The sequence below is a fragment of the Castor canadensis genome, chromosome 6 (genome assembly GCF_047511655.1).
Source record: "Castor canadensis chromosome 6, mCasCan1.hap1v2, whole genome shotgun sequence".
Lineage (NCBI taxonomy): Eukaryota > Metazoa > Chordata > Mammalia > Rodentia > Castoridae > Castor > Castor canadensis.
Genome location: NC_133391.1, coordinates 61,041,153 through 61,059,556, shown reverse-complemented (window position 1 = coordinate 61,059,556; position 18,404 = coordinate 61,041,153). Strand labels below are relative to the sequence as shown.

The following is an 18,404-nucleotide window of genomic DNA, read 5'->3' as shown; positions in this document are numbered from 1 at the left end:
TCCTCAACAAAATAATGGCAAATCGAATTCAGCAACACATCAAAAAGATTATTCACTACGACCAGGTAGGCTTCATCCCAGGGATGCAGGGGTGGTTCAACATACGAAAATCAATAAACGTAATAAACCACATTAACAGAAGCAAAGACAAAAACCACTTGATCATCTCAATAGATGCAGAAAAAGCCTTTGATAAGATCCAACATCATTTCATGATAAAAGCTCTAAGAAAACTAGGAATAGAAGGAAATTTCCTCAACATTATAAAAGCTATATATGACAAACCTACAGCCAGCATTATACTTAACGGAGAAAAATTAAAACCATTCCCTCTAAAATCAGGAACCAGACAAGGATGCCCACTATCTCCACTCCTATTCAACATAGTACTGGAATTCCTAGCCAGAGCAATTAGGCAAGAAGAAGGAATAAAAGGAATACAAATAGGTAAAGAAACTGTCAAAATATCCCTATTTGCAGACGACATGATCCTATACCTTAAAGACCCAAAAAACTCTACTCAGAAGCTTCTAGACATCATCAATAGCTATAGCAAGGTAGCAGGATATAAAATCAACATAGAAAAATCATTAGCATTTCTATACACTAACAATGAGCAAATGGAAAAAGAATGTACGAAAACAATTCCATTTACAATAGCCTCAAAAAAAATCAAATACCTAGGTGTAAACCTAACAAAAGATGTGAAAGACCTCTACAAGGAAAACTATACACTTCTGAAGAAAGAGATTGAGGAAGACTATAGAAAGTGGAGAGATCTCCCATGCTCATGGATTGGTAGAATCAACATAGTAAAAATGTCGATACTCCCAAAAGTAATCTACATGTTTAATGCAATTCCCATCAAAATTCCAATGACATTCATCAAAGAGATTGAAAAATCTACTGTTAAATTTATATGGAAACACAAGAGGCCACGAATAGCCAAGGCAATACTCAGTCAAAAGAACAATGCAGGAGGTATCACAATACCTGACTTCAAACTATATTACAAAGCAATAATAATAAAAACAGCATGGTACTGGCACAAAAACAGACATGAAGACCAGTGGAACAGAATAGAGGATCCAGATATGAAGCCACACAACTATAAGCAACTTATCTTTGACAAAGGAGCTAAAAATATACGATGGAGAAATAGCAGCCTCTTCAACAAAAACTGCTGGGAAAACTGGTTAGCAGTCTGCAAAAAACTGAAACTAGATCCATGTATATCACCCTATACCAAGATTAACTCAAAATGGATCAAGGATCTTAATATCAGACCCCAAACTCTTAAGTTGATACAAGAAAGAGTAGGAAATACTCTGGAGTTAGTAGGTATAGGTAAGAACTTTCTCAATGAAACCCCAGCAGCACAGCAACTAAGAGATAGCATAGATAAATGGGACCTCATAAAACTAAAAAGCTTCTGTTCATCAAAAGAAATGGTCTCTAAACTGAAGAGAACACCCACAGAGTGGGAGAAAATATTTGCCAACTATACATCAGACAAAGGACTGATAACCAGAATATACAGGGAACTTAAAAAACTAAATTCTCCCAAAACTAATGAACCAATAAAGAAATGGGCATGTGAACTAAACAGAACTTTCTCAAAAGAAGAAATTCAAATGGCCAGAAAACACATGAAAAAATGCTCACCATCTCTAGCAATAAAGGAAATGCAAATTAAAACCACACTAAGATTCCACCTCACCCCTGTTAGAATAGCCATCATCAGCAACACCACCAACAACAGGTGTTGGCGAGGATGCGGGGAAAAAGGAACCCTCTTACACTGTTGGTGGGAATGTAGACTAGTACAACCACTCTGGAAAAAAATTTGGAGGCTACTTAAAAAGCTGGACATCGATCTACCATTTGATCCAGCAATACCACTCTTGGGGATATACCCAAAAGACTGTTACTCCAGAGGCACCTGCACATCCATGTTTATTGCGGCACTATTCACAATAGCCAAGTTATGGAAACAGCCAAGATGCCCCAGCACTGACGAATGGATTAAGAAAATGTGGTATCTATACACAATGGAATTTTATGCAGCCATGAAGAAGAACGAAATGTTATCATTCGCTGGTAAATGGATGGAATTGGAGAACATCATTCTGAGTGAGGTTAGCCTGGCTCAAAAGACCAAAAATTGTATGTTCTCCCTCATATGTGGACATTAGATCAAGGGCAAACAGAACAAGTGGATTGGACTATGAGCACATGATAAAAGCGAGAGCACACAAGGGAGGGGTGAGGATAGGTAAGACACCTAAAAAACTAGCTAGCATTTGTTGCCCTTAACGCAGAGAAACTAAAGCAGATACCTTAAAGCAACTGAGGCCAATAGGAAAAGGGGACCAGGAACTAGAGAAAAGGTTATATTAAAAAGAATTAACCTAGAAGGTAACACCCACGCACAGGAAATCAATGTGAGTCAATGCCCTGTATAGCTATCCTTATCTCAACCAGCAAAACCCCTTGTTCCTTCCTATTATTGCTTATACTCTCTCTACAACAAAATTAGAGATAAGGGCAAAATAGTTTCTGCTGGGTATTGAGGGGGGGAGCGGGAGGGGGTGGAGTGGGTGGTAAGGGAGGGGGTGGGGGCAGGGGGGAGAAATAAACCAAGCCTTGTATGCACATATGAATAATAAAAGAAAAATGAAAAAAAAAAAACCAAGAGAGTACTATTTATTTTTTAACTTAATTTTAGTGATGTTACTCTAAAATACGAAAGTTCTTTTGGATTCCTAATTCAAAGAGCAATGAGTCAGAACTTCTGGCAGGTTATAAAATACTTACATGCTCAACATGGAACACCTGAGAAATCAGAAAATTACAGAAAGAACAAAAATCCCTATTTCTATCCCTACAGCTACTGTCACTGTTTTGGAGCATCTCTTTCCATTTTGAAAAAGCCTTTGCGCATTTATTTTCACAGTGGCGATCAGAATTTCTGTGTGGTTTTGCAGCCTGAGTTTTCCATCTAAGAATGGAATAGGACTTTCTCATGGCTTTCAACAATCGTCCTAAAGCGAATTCTCAAGTCCACAGACGACTTAGAAGTCAGTTGGTTTTCGCGGGGAAGGCTGTACTTGGCGGCGCTCCTGGGCCTGGAGGAGGCTGTGTGGGCGAGTGCTGCCCCGCACACCCTGAGGACAGGTGGCACAGCCGTCCCCCTTCAGCTTAGCAAACGAGCTGACCCTAGCGAGGGCTTTGTCCCGCGCAGTGAATGTGACTCCTGCAATGTCCCAGTCCCTCCGAACGTGCGCCATCTCAACGCGGGGCTGCCCACCGCGAGGCGAGCGTGACCCCTGCGCACCGCAGAGTTCCAGACGCGCGCCAAGTTCAAGCTTCTGCGGGAGCCCTGGACCTCGGCAGCCGCGACGGGCTTCCGGGAGGAGGTGGCGATCGCTGGGAGCTCCGGGCCACGTCCCCTGGCTGCCCTCGGCTCGTCCCGGGCCCTCCCACTCCCCAGTCCAGGTCGCCTGATGAACTTGGGAGGAGCGCGGCCGGGTCCCCGCCCTGCCCCGACCGCCCAGCCGCGCCCCAGCCCTTAACTGAGCGCGCGGGCGCAGCCGTCCCGCAGTCGCCCTGAGGTCGCGCAGTGCCGCCGCCGCCGCTCGCCATGCCGGGTCCCCGCCTGCAGCCCCTCCTGCTTCTCGTCCTGGGGCTCGGCGCGCTCGCGTCGTCTTCACGCTTCCCAGCCATCAGCAGGCACGGCCTCATGGTGACGGACAAGTTGACCGACTTCCCCTCTTCCCCTCCTGCGGGCAGGGACCGTTGCCTTGGGGGTCAGGCCCTCAAGGAGGGGGCTCCGGGGACCCGGGGACCGCACGGGTGCCGCCGCCCCTGCTCTTTGCGCCTGGACGGTGTTTCGACGTGAGCGGCCGGGGCCGGACCGGCTTCCGAGCCTGAGGGTCCTGTCTCCTGGAAGGCGACCACCCGACTGCTTCTTTCGGATGGCGGGGACGTGGGGACAAAGCAGCAAGAGTGCGGAGGGAGGAGGGGCGGCGTAGACGCGCTCCCCGCACAGGAGTGGCGCGGGCGCTGTCCCCTGCGAGAGCCCGCGCTGTTTAGTAACTGTCATCCTCCGGGAGGGGGAGGTGGCCCTGGGGTTAGCACGGTGCTAGGGAGGCAAAGGCAGCACCGGTGAAGATGGACCAACTTCTGATCTCCGTGTGCGTGTGCGTGTGGGTGTGGGTGGTGCGTGGTCCCTAGCTGTTCCCCAGGCTAGAAGATGATGGAAAGGAGCAGGAGAGAGGAGGGACTGTGATGGCACCCGCGATGGCCACGTCGAGAAAAGCCACTGGCAGCAGCCTCTTAGAACTAGGCGAGCAGGGGCGGACAGTTGAAAGTAGTCCTAACCATCAGTCATCAGTCGGGGTTCCTCCCTGGAATGCTGCCTTTGAACTAGTAGAATGCTGAGTCCACTGTGGTGTCTCCGGGGGACCGGGAGGACCAGGGGTGGGGGCGGGGAGTGGGAAGGTCAGCCCACCCACCGTCTGAGGTGAAGGAAGAGTGCCAGGCTGCAAGCAGGGTGTCTAAACTCAGTCTGATTGGCTTGACAAGCATGGATTCTGCGCAAGGCCCCTTCACTTTTTAGGCGTGTCTAGTTTGGAGAATGGTTTGCAAGGCCACAGAGCTGTGTTGTTTTACTCTGCAAGTGTATTTCAGTTTCTTGTGATAAAGCCATGAACATAAAGCTTATAAAATTATGAGATTTTGAAGAAAATGAGCCCAATGTAGGTTGAGTGACATTTTTAAACACCTGGAGGATGGGGAAAAGCAGCCTAGCAAAGGCTTAGGTGGCAAAGGTATCACCAGGTGCAAATCTCTCCAGGCAGGAAAGCCATCACTGAATGCAGAAGAGGACAGGGTGGCTTTGAGGCAGGTCTGAGAGCAAAGTGACCTGAGAGGAGGGTGGAGGGGTGAGCTGAGGAGTATCCTGTGGTCTTAGAGGTCATGGTTAGGGATGTGGGTAGTGGGGCCATTGTTCTTACAATTTGAGGTCTGATTCTGAGTGCAGCTAGAGCCATGTGCAATGACGTAATTCCATGTTCGCTTTTAAGAAATTACTGTGGTCACCAGCTGACAGTGACCTGGGAGGTCAACCAGGGCTCCATACCATGGTCCAGGTGGTGGCCTGGGTTAAGGTGGCAATCTTGGGAGTGGAGAGTAAAGGGGGACTTGACATGGATTTGGGAGGCGTAATTAACCAGAGCTGCTGATTGCTTAGAGAGGGTGAAGGTGCAGGTTTGTTAGCTACAATGCCAGAGGCCCAATTAGATGTAAAATTCAGTGACACAGGGAGCAAGTCTCACCCGGGGAAGCTTTTTAGATAAACTGATGCAGAACAAGCCGGTGACAGTCTTTGTGGCAAGGCCCATCACTTACCTTTGAACCTTTTGGGCCTGGGCTGGCACTAGAAGCAAGCCCTGGCTGCAGAAGGGGAACTTCTGGGACACTGTCACTGAGGGACATGTGCTGTACTCTCGGAATTGTCACTTCACTTATCGCTTTCTTCCCCCACCACATTTAGGAAGTTCTGAAAGCTTATTGTGTAGATGAGCCTTCCACAGTTGGACTCTGTTGAATTACTCCCCAAGTAGTTAAATTATATTGGAAAATGGAGACATTAAAAATTATTTCTTCGAGTGCAGAAAGTAGATGAGTTGACCATTGCTCTAGTGTGAATTGTTTCTCTAGCACTCTTTTCCTTTACCTCTGACTTTGTTTAAAACCAGGGACCTGTAAATAAGAGGTAGAGGTGTCCTCTCACCACAGAGGCTCGGGAGTAAGCTCTGCCTCAGTGGTCTCCCATTCCACTGCAGGGGGCCTCCCAGGATCTGAAATAACAAAACAGAAGCTAACCCTGCCATCTTTCCAGCTGCACTGAGTCACAGCTCGAAAACATGTTAGCAGGTGGTGGGAAGAGGTGACAGCGGATGACCTTTGGAAGTTATGGAATGTCTGAGACACTGTTTCTTCCTCTGTAACAAGGAGAGAGAAACGACACCTGACAGAAGGGTTTCAGCTAGTGGATGTGATAAAACAGGTGAAGTGCTTCGTCCCCAGGCCCTGAGGTAACAGATCACATTAATTCTGTTGTGACAGTGCAACCTGAAAGGAATCCTCATCCAGGTTACAGATGGCAAATGGAGGAGAGTTTCCCTGGCTGTGTAGTAACCAAGCTAGGTTGATCCTTTCAATTTTCAAATGACTTTCAGGGCAGAAGTGATTGAGGGGTCCACCCACAAAGCCCACTACAGAGCCTAGGTAGAGTCCAAGTACTGGCTTTTCACAAAGAAGTCTCTCTACTGCTGAGGTCATCACTGCCTCTTCCTTCCCACGACCTTTTATCTGGCTTGGCTTATAAACCCAGCCCATTATGTTCCAGCATTCGTGGATGCGCTCTTCTGATGGACTGTAAGCTCCCCAAGGGGGCCGCTTTGTAGCCTACCCCTGGCCAGCACTGGACTAACCCTAAAAATCTTTCCAAAGTCAGAGATGAGCGTCTCGGTGGCCTAGCAGCCACCTCACCTCTGACTAGTAGTGGGTACCCTGGTCCTCACGCAGTATCACTTGGCATTCAGTATTTACCATTTCTTAACTGACTGCTTGTGCTGACATTTTGCTGGGATCTGGAGACTGAAAACACCCCTTGTATTTAGGGGTTCCCCGCCTAGATGGGGAGAGTCACATTAGTGATAAATCAGCCAAGAGGTAACCCTGGGTTGAACTTCTGACTCTCACACTCCTAGTTGGGAAGCCTTGGGAAATCCTCACTTCCCTCAGTTGTAAGTTAGGGGTGATAGCTGCCCCCCACACACGTGTAAAGGAGGCTTTATACAAGATAGTGGGGAAAAAGCACTCCAAGACACCACCACTGCTCTCCTCCATCGCACCTTCTCCAGGGTGCCCCCCCAGCCCTTCACAGTCCTCCAGGCCTGTAGGCAGCCTTCTGTGGCATTTGTCACATCTGCCACGTACCAACCATGGTTATGCATCTGTTTATCCTCTCTTTAAGTTACCTTAGGACAGGGATACTCTTGAGCAGATTGCGTCCTTACACTGGAATTTATTTCTGTCTGTCTGTCTGAACAGACAGGGTTTGAACTCAAGAACTCACCATTGACAGGCAAACGCTCTATCACTTGAGCTACACCTCTGGTTCTTTTTGCTCTAATTTGTTCAGCAAAGGGCTCAAGGTTTTGTCCAGGGCTGGCCTAAACCTCTATCCTCCTTCCTCTGCCTCACACGTAGCTGAGATTACAGGTGTGAGCCACTGTGTCCAGTCCACATCATTCTTCAAGGAGTATTTGTTGATATTTCCTTATACTGCCTCACCAAGTGGAAGCACATGGCAATTTGGGGAAAATCATATTGGCAGGTGTGCTAGGCTGTGTGTAAAACAGGTAGTGCTTTTGCTGAAGAGTTGTGCCAGGTGACTGGCACTCCCCTCGTCTTCTTGCTTCTAAACCCACACTCTTCTCCTTTATTGGAAGGTCAGGAAGGCCCTTCTCGTGCCTCGCCTGATGCTTCCTGAAGCTGACATGTCTGACTGCCTTCCCAGGCTGCTCTGCTACTGTCCACGTTGCGTTTCTGCCCTGGCTTGCAAATACCTGGGAGAAACTGCTTCCTTGTGCTGCCAGCTCTGCACCGACCAGCCTCGCCTGTCCTCAGACACATTGGGTGGCTCTCCTCTCTGCACCACCGCACCTGGAGGGAGGGTCTGCATGCATTCCATAAAGCCCTCCTGTATAAGTTACCATAAAACTTATGCTGCTCTGGCCATCTAAAAACTAAATGCCACCTGGAGCAGCAAATGTCACATCAGCCCATGACAGACGTCCCGATGTATTGGCAGAAAGCTTGACAGTCTTTACTTCCTGAGTTTTATAAACTGTAAGACATTTTTTTTCTTTGACAACCCTTCTTATATTTTTAACGCCATGTCTGTTTACCCATTTGAACAGTAGGTTGGTTCATAGGATGTAAACGGGCCTCTGCCTCAGAATCCTCTTAACACAGTGATTTGTGAAACAAGATGAGAATCATTTTTGTTTTAGATGAACCAGCTAAAAAGAAAAAAAAAAGTCCAAGATAACTTTTCAAGTTTAATCTGCAAAAAAGGGATGCATTACTTACTTTCTTTTGTTCTAAGATATGGCAGAGAAAGGACAAATTCTACCTGGGCAACTTTGGGTTTGACATTCAAACCCAGAGTCTATGTTTACAGGGTAAAAGGCTTTTTAGGACTGGAGCGTGGCTTTGCTGGCCTTGGGAGGAGACTGAGTCTGGTGCTTCCTGAAGCACTGCTGTGAATTTCCCCTTGACAGCAGACTAGTGAGAACTCATCAGGAGTTCAGCAGTGTTTGAAATGACAAAAAAAAATTGAATGGTGAGCCCTTTTTTTAATCCTGCCAAGATTAGAGAGTGTTGTTTCCTACTTCAGTCCTCATCACAAAGCCGGGGGATGGTGTGTGTGTGTGTGTGTGTGTGTGTGTAGGAGGAGATTCTTCAGGACTTTTGTGGTTGACTCTGACAGTATTAAATCAAACTTTAAACCCAGTGGCTGGCCCATGGGTGTGCTCAATAAGTGTTTGTTGAATGATGATTGGTTGGGAGCCACTCCCACAGGGTGGTTATAGAGTGCCTCTCACTGCTCACTGACACCAGGCTTCTTCACACCTCTTTCTAAGACACTGCTTAGAAAGACGCTGCCCTGCCAGCGTCCCAGGGCAGTCAAGTTGCAGATTTTAATTAAGACGTGGCTTGTGTTTTGTCATCTCCATGTTGCAACCTCCTCTGCATTTCACTTCCCTGCAGGTCTTCTTTGATGTAAGGATTGGAGACAAAAATGTGGGCAGAATTGTCATTGGCCTCTTTGGAAAAATCGTGCCCAAGACCTCAGAGAATTTTCTCACTCTGGCAACTGGAGAGGTCTGTCTCAGTTTTAGTTCCTCTAAGCACAGAATTATATCTTCTTTTTTTTAAAGTCAAATAAAAAGATGTCTTCTGGGAAAACGGTATTAAATTAACATCTCCAGTGAGGCTGTGACATTGTCCTATTTTATTTTCCTATAAAATCTTTATTATTCAGACACTTGCTGCCCAGGAGCTGAGAGAAAACAAGTGAAATTGCTCAGTTTTTACTGAATCACATGACAACTTTACTCCCATAGTTTGTATTTTGGTCAGCTGATGATGACTTTGTGATGGTGACTTTGACTGCTGCAGCAGCTTTCTTTAATCTTCTCATTCTGTTTGTCCAATTTTGCTTATGGGTGGGGTTTAGCTTCTGGTGTGGGTCGTTCCTGCTGTGTACTCACTGCAGCTCTCTCTTTAGAGAGGCTATGGATACAAAGGCAGCATCTCCCACAGTGCCATCCAGGGCTTCATAATCCAAGGCGGGGACTTCGATGGCAAAGGCAGTAATGTCCTTCCCCCTCCCCTTTCCTGCCAGCCTGAGAAACCCCAGACTCAAGGGACAAAGTCATGGGGTCATACAGTCTGGGGCCTCATCTAGCAGAACCTCAGAGACATAAGTGAGTGAGAGTGAGGGAGGGAGTGAGTGAAGGAGTGAGGGAGTGAGGGAGGGAGTGAGGGAGGGAGGGAGTGAGTGAGGGAGGGAGGGAGTGAATGAGGGAGGGAGGGAGTGAGGGATGGAGGGAGGGAGTGAGGGATGGAGGGAGTGAGGTAGTGAATGAGGGAGTGAAGGAGGGAGGGAGGGAGGGAAGGAGGGAGTGATGAGGGAGGGAGTGAGGGAGTGAATGAGGGAGTGAGGAAGTGAGGGAGGGAGTGAATGAGGGAGGGAGGGATGGAGGGAGTGAGGTAGTGAATGAGGGAGTGAAGGAGGGAGGGAGGGAGCGAGGGAGAGAGGGAGGGAGAGAGGGAATGAGGGAGGAAGCAAGGATAGCTCCAGGTTAGCAGGATGGCCTCACTGTCTTACCACAGTGGAGATGTGTTTACCTGGCAGAATATTTGCACTTATCAAAACCACTAGGCTACTGGTATGCAGCAGACAGATGTCTGCCCAGGAAGGAAAAGGTGAAACTCAAAGCTGGGTACACACTGGGGTGGCAGCCAGCTGCAGATGTGAGTGTGGTGGAAGGGGAAGGGAGAGAATCATGGTGAATTTTGCCCTTTCCTTCAAAAGTCTCCTTTTATTGCCAGTTTGCATGTGCATGTGTGCTTGTCTGTTCATGTATGTGTGCATGTGTGCATGTGCACGTGTGGGTGTGTGGGGGGGAGTTGTGGGGGAAGGTGGTACTGGAATTTGAACTCAGGGCCTTGTGTTTGATAAGCAGGTGCTCTACCACTTGAGCCACAGCCACAGCCCTTTTTGTTGTAGTCATTTCTTTGAAGAGGGCCTCATGTTTATTCCTGGACTGGCCTGGACTTCAATTCTACTTAAGCCTCCCATGTAGCTGGGATGACAGGTGTGCACCACCATACCCAGTTTGTTGGTTGAGATGGGGATCTCATCAACTTTTTGCTCAGATTGGCCTCCAACTGAGATGCTTCTGATCTTGGCCTCTGCAGTAGCTAGGATTATAAACTCCTGTCATCACCTGGCCTATTGTCAGTTTTAATGAAAAAATATGTAAGTCATAATGAGTCCTCAAAAATTATAGTATGTACTCATTCTTATAAATGCAATTAGTGTTCGATAAAGGACAAATACTTATATTTGTAGTTCCAAGTCTCCGTCAGCCTGCTGTCTGTCACTGTGATCACAGCCCCTAGCTCTGACATGTTGTGAGAGGTCTTTTCCTGACACGCACTGCATATGTAAACACATGGAATTTAAGCTGACTTCAGGTTTAAGATTTTTAAATGCTGGTTGTGTGGATATTAGCTGCCAACTTTTTAGAGAAACACTTAGGCCATTTTGGGGCATCAGTTCCAATTTTATGTTTATTGCTGTGGCTTATGTCGCAAAAGTGCTTACCACCAAATGCTTTGACTTCCTAGCACTGTGTGAAGAGTGCTTTTCATTCTCCTGTGCAGGATGTAAAGATGTGGAGACCTGGTCAGGCTCCCTCTTGGCGGAGGGCTTTGCTGACATTGTGTGTGGCAGCCCCCACTGCTGCAGTGCAGGTCTTGTTTGACCTGTCACCTCTTCTCCTTGCTTTGTCCCCCACAGGAAAGAGCATTTATGGTAAGCCATTTCGTGATGAGAACTTCAAGCTGAAACACTACGGCGTTGGATGGGTGAGCATGGCCACTGTGGACCCTGACAGCAACGGTTCCCAGTTTTTCATCACCTTGGACAAGCTCTTCTGGTTGGATAGCAAACATGTGGTATTTGGGAAAGTCCTCTCTGGAATGGTAACCAGATTGTTTCTTTTCAAAGCTTAGTGTTGGCTAGAGTATCCAGGGACTCGCTTTAATCTCGGTGCCTCTGTTAGAGCCTGGTACATGCTGACCGATGCTTCAAGGGGAACAAGCCACACAGGGAATGGCATTCGGGTTATTGGGGATGCTAGTGCAGAACTTGATGTGGAGAAGCCCTTTCTAACACAATCAAATAGAAAGAAGGCATGGAGCCAGGTGTGAGCCACTGGCACCTGAGCAATCCTAGCTACTCAGGAGGCAAAGATCAGGAGGATCGAGGTTCAAAGCCAACCCCAGGCAAATAGTTTGTGAGACCCTATCTTGAAAAACCCATCACAAAAAAAGGGCTGGTAGAGTGACTCGAGGTGTAGGCCCTGAGTTCAAACCCCAGTACTGCAAAAAAAGAAAAAAAGGAAGGCATGAAGCCAGGCACCAATGTCTCATGCCTGTAATCCTAGCTACTTGGGAGGCTGAGATCGTAAGGATTGAGGTTCAAGGCCAGCCTGGGCAAATAGTTCACGAGATTCCCATATCCAAAATAACCAGAGCGAAATGGACTGGAGGTGTGGCTCAAGCGGTAGAGTGCCTGCTTTGCAAGTGTGAAGCCCTGAGTTCAAATTCTAGTCTCACCAAAATAAGAAAAGAAGGTGTGATATATCCTTGTAATGCAGTATTGCTCCATGTTAGAAGGAAAGGCATTCTGATGTGGGTAGCCCATGGCTCAGCCCCGAGGACCAGAACAGAAAAGGCAGATATGGTGTGAGCTTGCTTATATCAAATGTCAAGTGAGTCAAATCACTCACAGAAGCATGATGGTTACCCTGGCTGGGGTGTAGTGAGCTTTCTCTCACTCCTGCTCTACCAGCCTGACTGGCGGTGCCTAGAGACTCAGAAAGGACAAAGCATAGAAGACAGACATGCAGAAAGTTAGGGCCAGGTGTGCTGGGCGCTCGGATGGAGACACACAGTAGCCTCTTTGCTTCTTTTCTCTAGTAACCCTTCTCTTTAGTCTGCTTTTCTCTTATCTTTAAAACCTTACTTCTAAAGTCTTCTTTTTTGTTCTTTAAAGTCTCTTTCCTTAGACTCACTCTGTCCCATATTTTCTTTAGCTTTTTTTTTTTAGCATAATCTCTCTTAGAGTCTTGGTCCTCATATTCCCTTTAAGTCTCAGCACTCAAGACTTGCAGACAAACAACAGCAGCTGTGTTTAAGAGCATAACTCTAAAGGTCTTAGTCCTCAGACTTGCACTGTCCCATGTTCTCTTTAGCTTTTTTTAGCTTAGCTTTTCTAAAGCCTATGTATAAAGTTCTCAGTGCAGAAAGCTGCTCTGGTAGAGCCCCAACAGCCAGCAGCAGTGTCAGTGGCACCCAATCAAAAATCCCCATCAAAAAACCTTCCATCAATTCCCCCATCAAAAAACCTCCTCATCCTCCTTCAGCAAGTCTTTTGGTAAACAGGGAGGTGGAGCAACAGTTCTCAGGGAGGGGATGGGTGTGACATTGTAATCAGGGAAACCTGCAGTCCTGCTTCTCAGAATGTAAACAATTTAGGAAAAGCAGCTGTGCTGCATTTTGCCTTAGCACTCTTCTGGGGCCACACCAAACTCAGCCTGCCGATTATTGGGCACAGCTGTGCTTACATCAAGTTCTCATAGGCTTCTCATAATCCACTCTCCACACTGGGGAAAGGTATTGAATGGGTAAAGACTTTCACTTTTGCAAAATGAAAAATGTTCTGGAGGGTTGGGGACTTGGCTTACATGGTGGAGAGCCTGCTTAGCAAGTGGGAGACCCTGAGTTCAAATCCCAGCACCACCAAAAATAAAAAACATTCTGGGGATTGGTGCGCACCAGTGTGAATATATTCACACTTACAGTGGATAGAATGGGAAGTCTCATGTTACATGTTTCTTACTACAATTAAAATATTAAAACTGTGTGTGGTGGCATATGCTTGAAACCCTAGTGCTGTTATCCAAGCTACTTGTGCTACCACACTACTGAGTAGCTGGGATTACAGGTATAAGCCACTGTGGTCTTGCTTTTTGCCCCCGCTGGCCTCAAACAGAGATCTTCCCAATCTTTGCCTCCCCTGTAGCTAAGATTTGAGGAATAAGCCACCAAGTCCAGCTCAGAAGCATTTCTTAAAACTATCATTCTCTTTCACTCTGAGTGTTTCAGTGCAGTTCTCCCACATCCCCCCGCTGTTCTGGTTCTACCCCTCCCCACAGTCCAGGAACTCAGCTGCAGACCCATTTGGAAAACCCATCAAAAGTGCCCTTGGTGGTCCCTGATATCTTCCATCCTTTAGTACGAAACAAAAGTGGTACATTTAGGACAGAGAACAGGGCCATACCACAGGGGACTCAACCCCTAGATTAAAGGCCTAGGTTACCTTTAAAATGGGCAAACCCAGAAGTAGGAATATGGTCCATCTGCTTTCTGGCTTATTTAGTTATGCCTAGACTAGAACGGGGCCGGGGGCTGGTGGGGAGGGTTGAACTGGCAAATCTACAGCAGGCTGTAGAAATGCATTCTGTAATGGCTGCGTGGTCACAAAGTGTCTGCTATTATTAGAGTATAAAATGTTTATTAAAAAAGAAATGAGAAACCTACCAGTATATGGTGGGTTGTATTCTCTCTGTGCGTGTGTACACACACACACACACACACACACACACACACACTTTCCCCCTGGATGTTTTAAGTTTTCCACACTCAGTCTCAGTTTGCATGTTTTTTGCAATGACAGAATTCATTTCCCAGTTTTGGAGGGGGATTGGAGCTTTTGGAGGGGGACTGGCTACATTTCTGGAGTAGCACAGCCACCATTAAAACCGAGCATGCATCTGCTCTTTCCCCAGCCGGTGGTGCACGCCATAGAGAATCAACCCACCGACGACCGCCACCGTCCACTCACCAACTGCACGATCATCGACAGTGGCATGCTATATGTAGAGAAGCCCTTTGCGGTTGGGATTGGTGACGCTTGACACACTCTGCCGGGGCCTCGTGTGCACACACGAACACACATGTCTGTTACCTGTTGACTACCTTCTTATTCTTCAGTTACTAAATGTTTTGCTTTGTTTTATTATGCACTTTTAGTCTCCCACTCCAGATCACAGGGCAGATTTAAAACTCAAGTCACTCAAACTTCAGTTTGCACAGCTTTCGGTAAATCACTGTTGAGAGACTTGGCGCTGAAAAGACATCCTGTCATCCAATGGTGCATGTGAAAATTAGAAACCTTTGTATTGGCTTTTTATTTTAAGGAACACAGTCATCTGTTTGTTTTTGCCAAATTCATTGTTATGGTGATGCTGAAGATTTGTTTGAAGAGGAGTTCATGATGTCTATTATTCTGTATTCAAACAATTCTTTTCGGGTACAAGGAAACTTAACTAGTAGAATCAGAGATACGTCAGGGATGTATGCCTGATAAAAAGTGCTTTGGCGTTCTTGATATTAAATACTTTATTATACGGATCAGCTCTTTTTGCAAGACTTCTTTTAAAATGTAAAGTTCTATAAAAAAACCAAATGTACAAGAATACATTCGCTCTAACGATAACGACAGATTAGAAAGAACGCCACCCAGCAGATCTTCACACAGTTGGATAATTTGGATGAGAAGATGCACCCCAAGTACATAAGCAGACAATTCACCACGTTTTATTTCATGTAATAGAACACTTTAGAAAGTTCCCTGGCGTCTGGTTAGCCACCTGCATAGTGGGAGTTAAGATTGGGGCTGTACTTGAACCAGATGGGAAAGTACAGTCCTCCTGAGGCCTCCTTGTGAACTTCCTGCTGTACAGAATCCCTGGGCTCTGTTCATATGGCAGGAAAACGATGCCAGCGCCCCTCCCCCAGCAGCACCCCTCCCCCAGTAGCTGGCAGTGAGGAGCCAAAGGAATCCATCTCAAGTGTGTTCTAAGAAAGCTTCCTCAACGAAAGATGAAAGTGGACCGTCTTGCTGGGGGGGATGTGGATTACCACAGTGCTCTAAGAGAGAAATTCGTTAGTTTTTCCAACAAATATTTATTGTGGTTCTTTCTTATGCCAGGTCCCAGTTTGAGTTTTGGGGACACACCAGTGGGCAGAGAGAAAAGGGCCAACGGAGGTGACTTTCTCGTGAGGAAAACAGGGAAATAAACAAAAAGGGTGCTGAGAACCATGAAGAAAACACCCCTGTGCTGCTGGGGTACACCCTTAGAGTGGCCACTGAGGCCTCAGGGCTGGAGAGCCTTTCTGCAAAGTCCTGAAGGAAGATGGGAGGTGGGTCCTAGGTAAAAATCAGTGGACAGAAAAGACAGCCCGTGTGGTGGGCGAGTCTGAGGGGCCAGGAGTTGGAGTCAGAGGAAACACTGAATCAGAGGAAAAGGCCCCTGGTCAGACAGGGCCTGGGATTCATAGTTCAGTGGAGCTGGAGTTTCAAACTGGGGAAGAACATGACGTGATTCACACCTCAGAAAGATTATATTGTCTGCTACAAGGAGAATTTTTATGGGAGTACAGTGGAAGCAATACTTACCAGGAAAACCCAAACACTCACATGCTGTGTGACCCTGCTCCTGGATCTGCTGTAGAAAGTGGTCTGAGCTGTAATGGATCCCATTGTTTTGGTCAGCCCAATATCCCCACCTCTTGTTTTGGAGATGGCTGCCCAATTTTTTACTTTTCCTCTGAGGACCACACCATTCCCTCAACCATTTCTTGTCCTTAGGGTGGGCTGACCCTACAGATGTTAGTCAGTTTTCCAAAGCTGTGACAAATTCCTGAAACAATTTAAAAGAAGGAAATACTTATTTGGGCTCACTGTTTTGAAAGGTTTCAGTCTGTGGGTGTCCGAGATGAGGCAGAAAGAACATCATGGTGAACAAGCATGGGGGAGCTGACCCCCTCACTCAGTGGCCAGGAAGCAGACAGTGAGAGAGACTGGAAGACTGGTCTCCTCAGAGGGCAGCAGTGGCTTGCGTCCTCCATCAGGCCCTGCCTCCTGCCTTTCATCACTTCCCAGTAATGCCTAGCCCTCATATCCAGTCACTTCTCCAGCTACAGACCAAACCTTCACTACAAGAGACTTTGGGGGAGGGGGGATACCTCATATCCAAACTGTAACAATTTCGTATATACCTAGACAGGCAATGTCCTGGCCTGGCCAACTTACTTGATAAATATTTATTGAGTGCAGGATAGAGCTGCAAACAGTGTCAGTCTTCATGGTTTCCATGAAGCAAAGCATTCTAAGGCATACCACATGAATACAAAGCAGAACATTAGGCAATAAATAATAAATAATAAATAAATCTGTGAAGACAAACAGAGCAGAGAGTGAATACAGTGAAGGGTGGTCAGAGCTGGCCTCTGAGTGGGGACTGAGAGAGGGAGCCATAAGCCACGGGGACACTGGGAGAAGACTGGAGGCAGAAGGTCCCAGCAGTGGCGGGGTGGGTTCAAGAAACAGCAGGGAGGCCAGGTGTGCAGAACCAGGTGTGTGTGAGAGGCCAACTAGAACATTCCCTCATCCTGGCCTGAGTGACTGGCTCAGGCCCGGGTGTTTGACCTCTGTCCTGTTATTCAGCCTCAATCCTGGAACTTCTGCTAGACCTATTAGAAAGAGCAGGTGTCTTTCTGCAGGAAGATGTAAAGGAGCTGAAATCACGTAAGAAGGAAGCTCGTCCAGGACAAAAAGATAGATTCCTGAAGACATCATTTGGCCTCTGTCTAGTTGTGTCTAAAGCTCGTCCTCCCCCAGCTTTTCACTACCCAAGCCAATTCATCTCCTTTTTTAGCTTAAGCCAGGCCAAATTGATTTCCACCGATTTATAATCTAAAGTCTTTCTCTATACAGCAATATTGAAAACGTTTTATGTATAAAGATGTGAAGTGTAGAATTATAGAAAGAAAATGCTGGAAGCAACTTGAATCCCAAAATGGTTATCAAGTGTCCAGTTTAGAACAGTACGCATTAAGACTGACATCACAGATGTGAGAAAACGGTTGTTTTAAGAAAAGAGTAGAAATTCTGCATGCAGCCTGATCTCAATTATGCAAATACATTCTCACACAGCAAACAAGACAACATGCAAATTCACACTAAGCAGATGCAGAGGGCACTTTCCACTCGCATTTTTGCACTTTATACTTTTTCCAGGCTTCCAGTTTTTCTCTAGGGTACATTTCATTTTAATAATTAGAAAAAGAAACTTCAACTTTACTTTAAATAAAGAGAACATAGGAGGAGATTAGAAACAAGTGACCTGTCATACATGCCAAAGTGCCTTTGTCTCCAGCGTCACAGTGCATCAGCCACTGTGACTCCCTGGGCATCAGGATGAGCACCATGTGCCCTATTTGCTATCTAGGCTTTTCTTAGTATAAGTGACATCTCTCCAGAGACAAAGCAGAAAGCAAAAGCAATTCATTTTGGGAGTGCTGAGATTCTGAGGCCACCTGTGCCTTGGTGGCAAATTACCATGTCATCTACCATGCGACATGAGCATGAGTTAATGACACCCATCCCTACTCCAAGGAGTTTATTTCTTCCACACTGAGGGTCAGACAGCATACCAAAAAACCAGCAAGCTGGCGATTAAAGAGCAGGAACTGGTACTTTTATAGGCTCATCAGTTCTGTAGAAGGTTTTGAAATAAACAGTTCACTGTTTCACCGCTCATATTACTAAGATGAGTGAGTGGGCGTGGTATCAGAGAAAAGAATTACACTGGACACCATCACCAAGATCAAATTATTACAATTTAGTCTAGAATCACTTTAATAAACAATTTAGAAAATTTTGGCACCCTCAGCCACAATCTGTTTCGTTGTCTTGCAAGCGCTGTTCAGTGATTTTCTGGATCATTGACTAAGAATTCAGTGAAATTTATACTTGGGTCAGATTAGTTAGGATGACACTTTGGAATTATCAATTACTTAATTTCTGATGAAGTTTTAGATTTTGAACAAAATTTGAACCTCATTTCTCAGTTCAGCTGTTTTGAGTTACATACAGACAAAAACATGGCAAGGATTTTCCAGCA

The 18,404-nt window shown here is 46.3% G+C and overlaps 1 protein-coding gene across 1 annotated transcript; it reads left to right on the top strand.

The window, feature by feature from the left end:
* Positions 1-4,302: 4,302 nt before the first annotated feature.
* Positions 4,303-14,771, top strand: Ppic (peptidylprolyl isomerase C). The gene is made up of 5 exons (XM_074077859.1): positions 4,303-4,395; positions 8,848-8,961; positions 9,368-9,452; positions 11,168-11,352; positions 14,223-14,771. The coding sequence occupies exons 1-5, from the start codon at positions 4,303-4,305 to the stop codon at positions 14,349-14,351; spliced, it is 606 nt and encodes a 201-aa protein (XP_073933960.1). The 3' UTR covers positions 14,352-14,771.
* The last annotated feature ends 3,633 nt before the right edge of the window (positions 14,772-18,404 follow it).

Bases quoted from the DNA above. Each gene is read 5' to 3' on its own strand.
- Ppic (XM_074077859.1), top strand. From the start codon at position 4,303: ATGGCCACGTCGAGAAAAGCCACTGGCAGCAGCCTCTTAGAACTAGGC. The intron at 4,396-8,847 runs GTCGGGGTTCCT...ACTTCCCTGCAG, and splicing joins GTCCTAACCATCAGTCATCA to GTCTTCTTTGATGTAAGGAT. The intron at 9,453-11,167 runs GTAATGTCCTTC...TGTCCCCCACAG, and splicing joins GGACTTCGATGGCAAAGGCA to GAAAGAGCATTTATGGTAAG.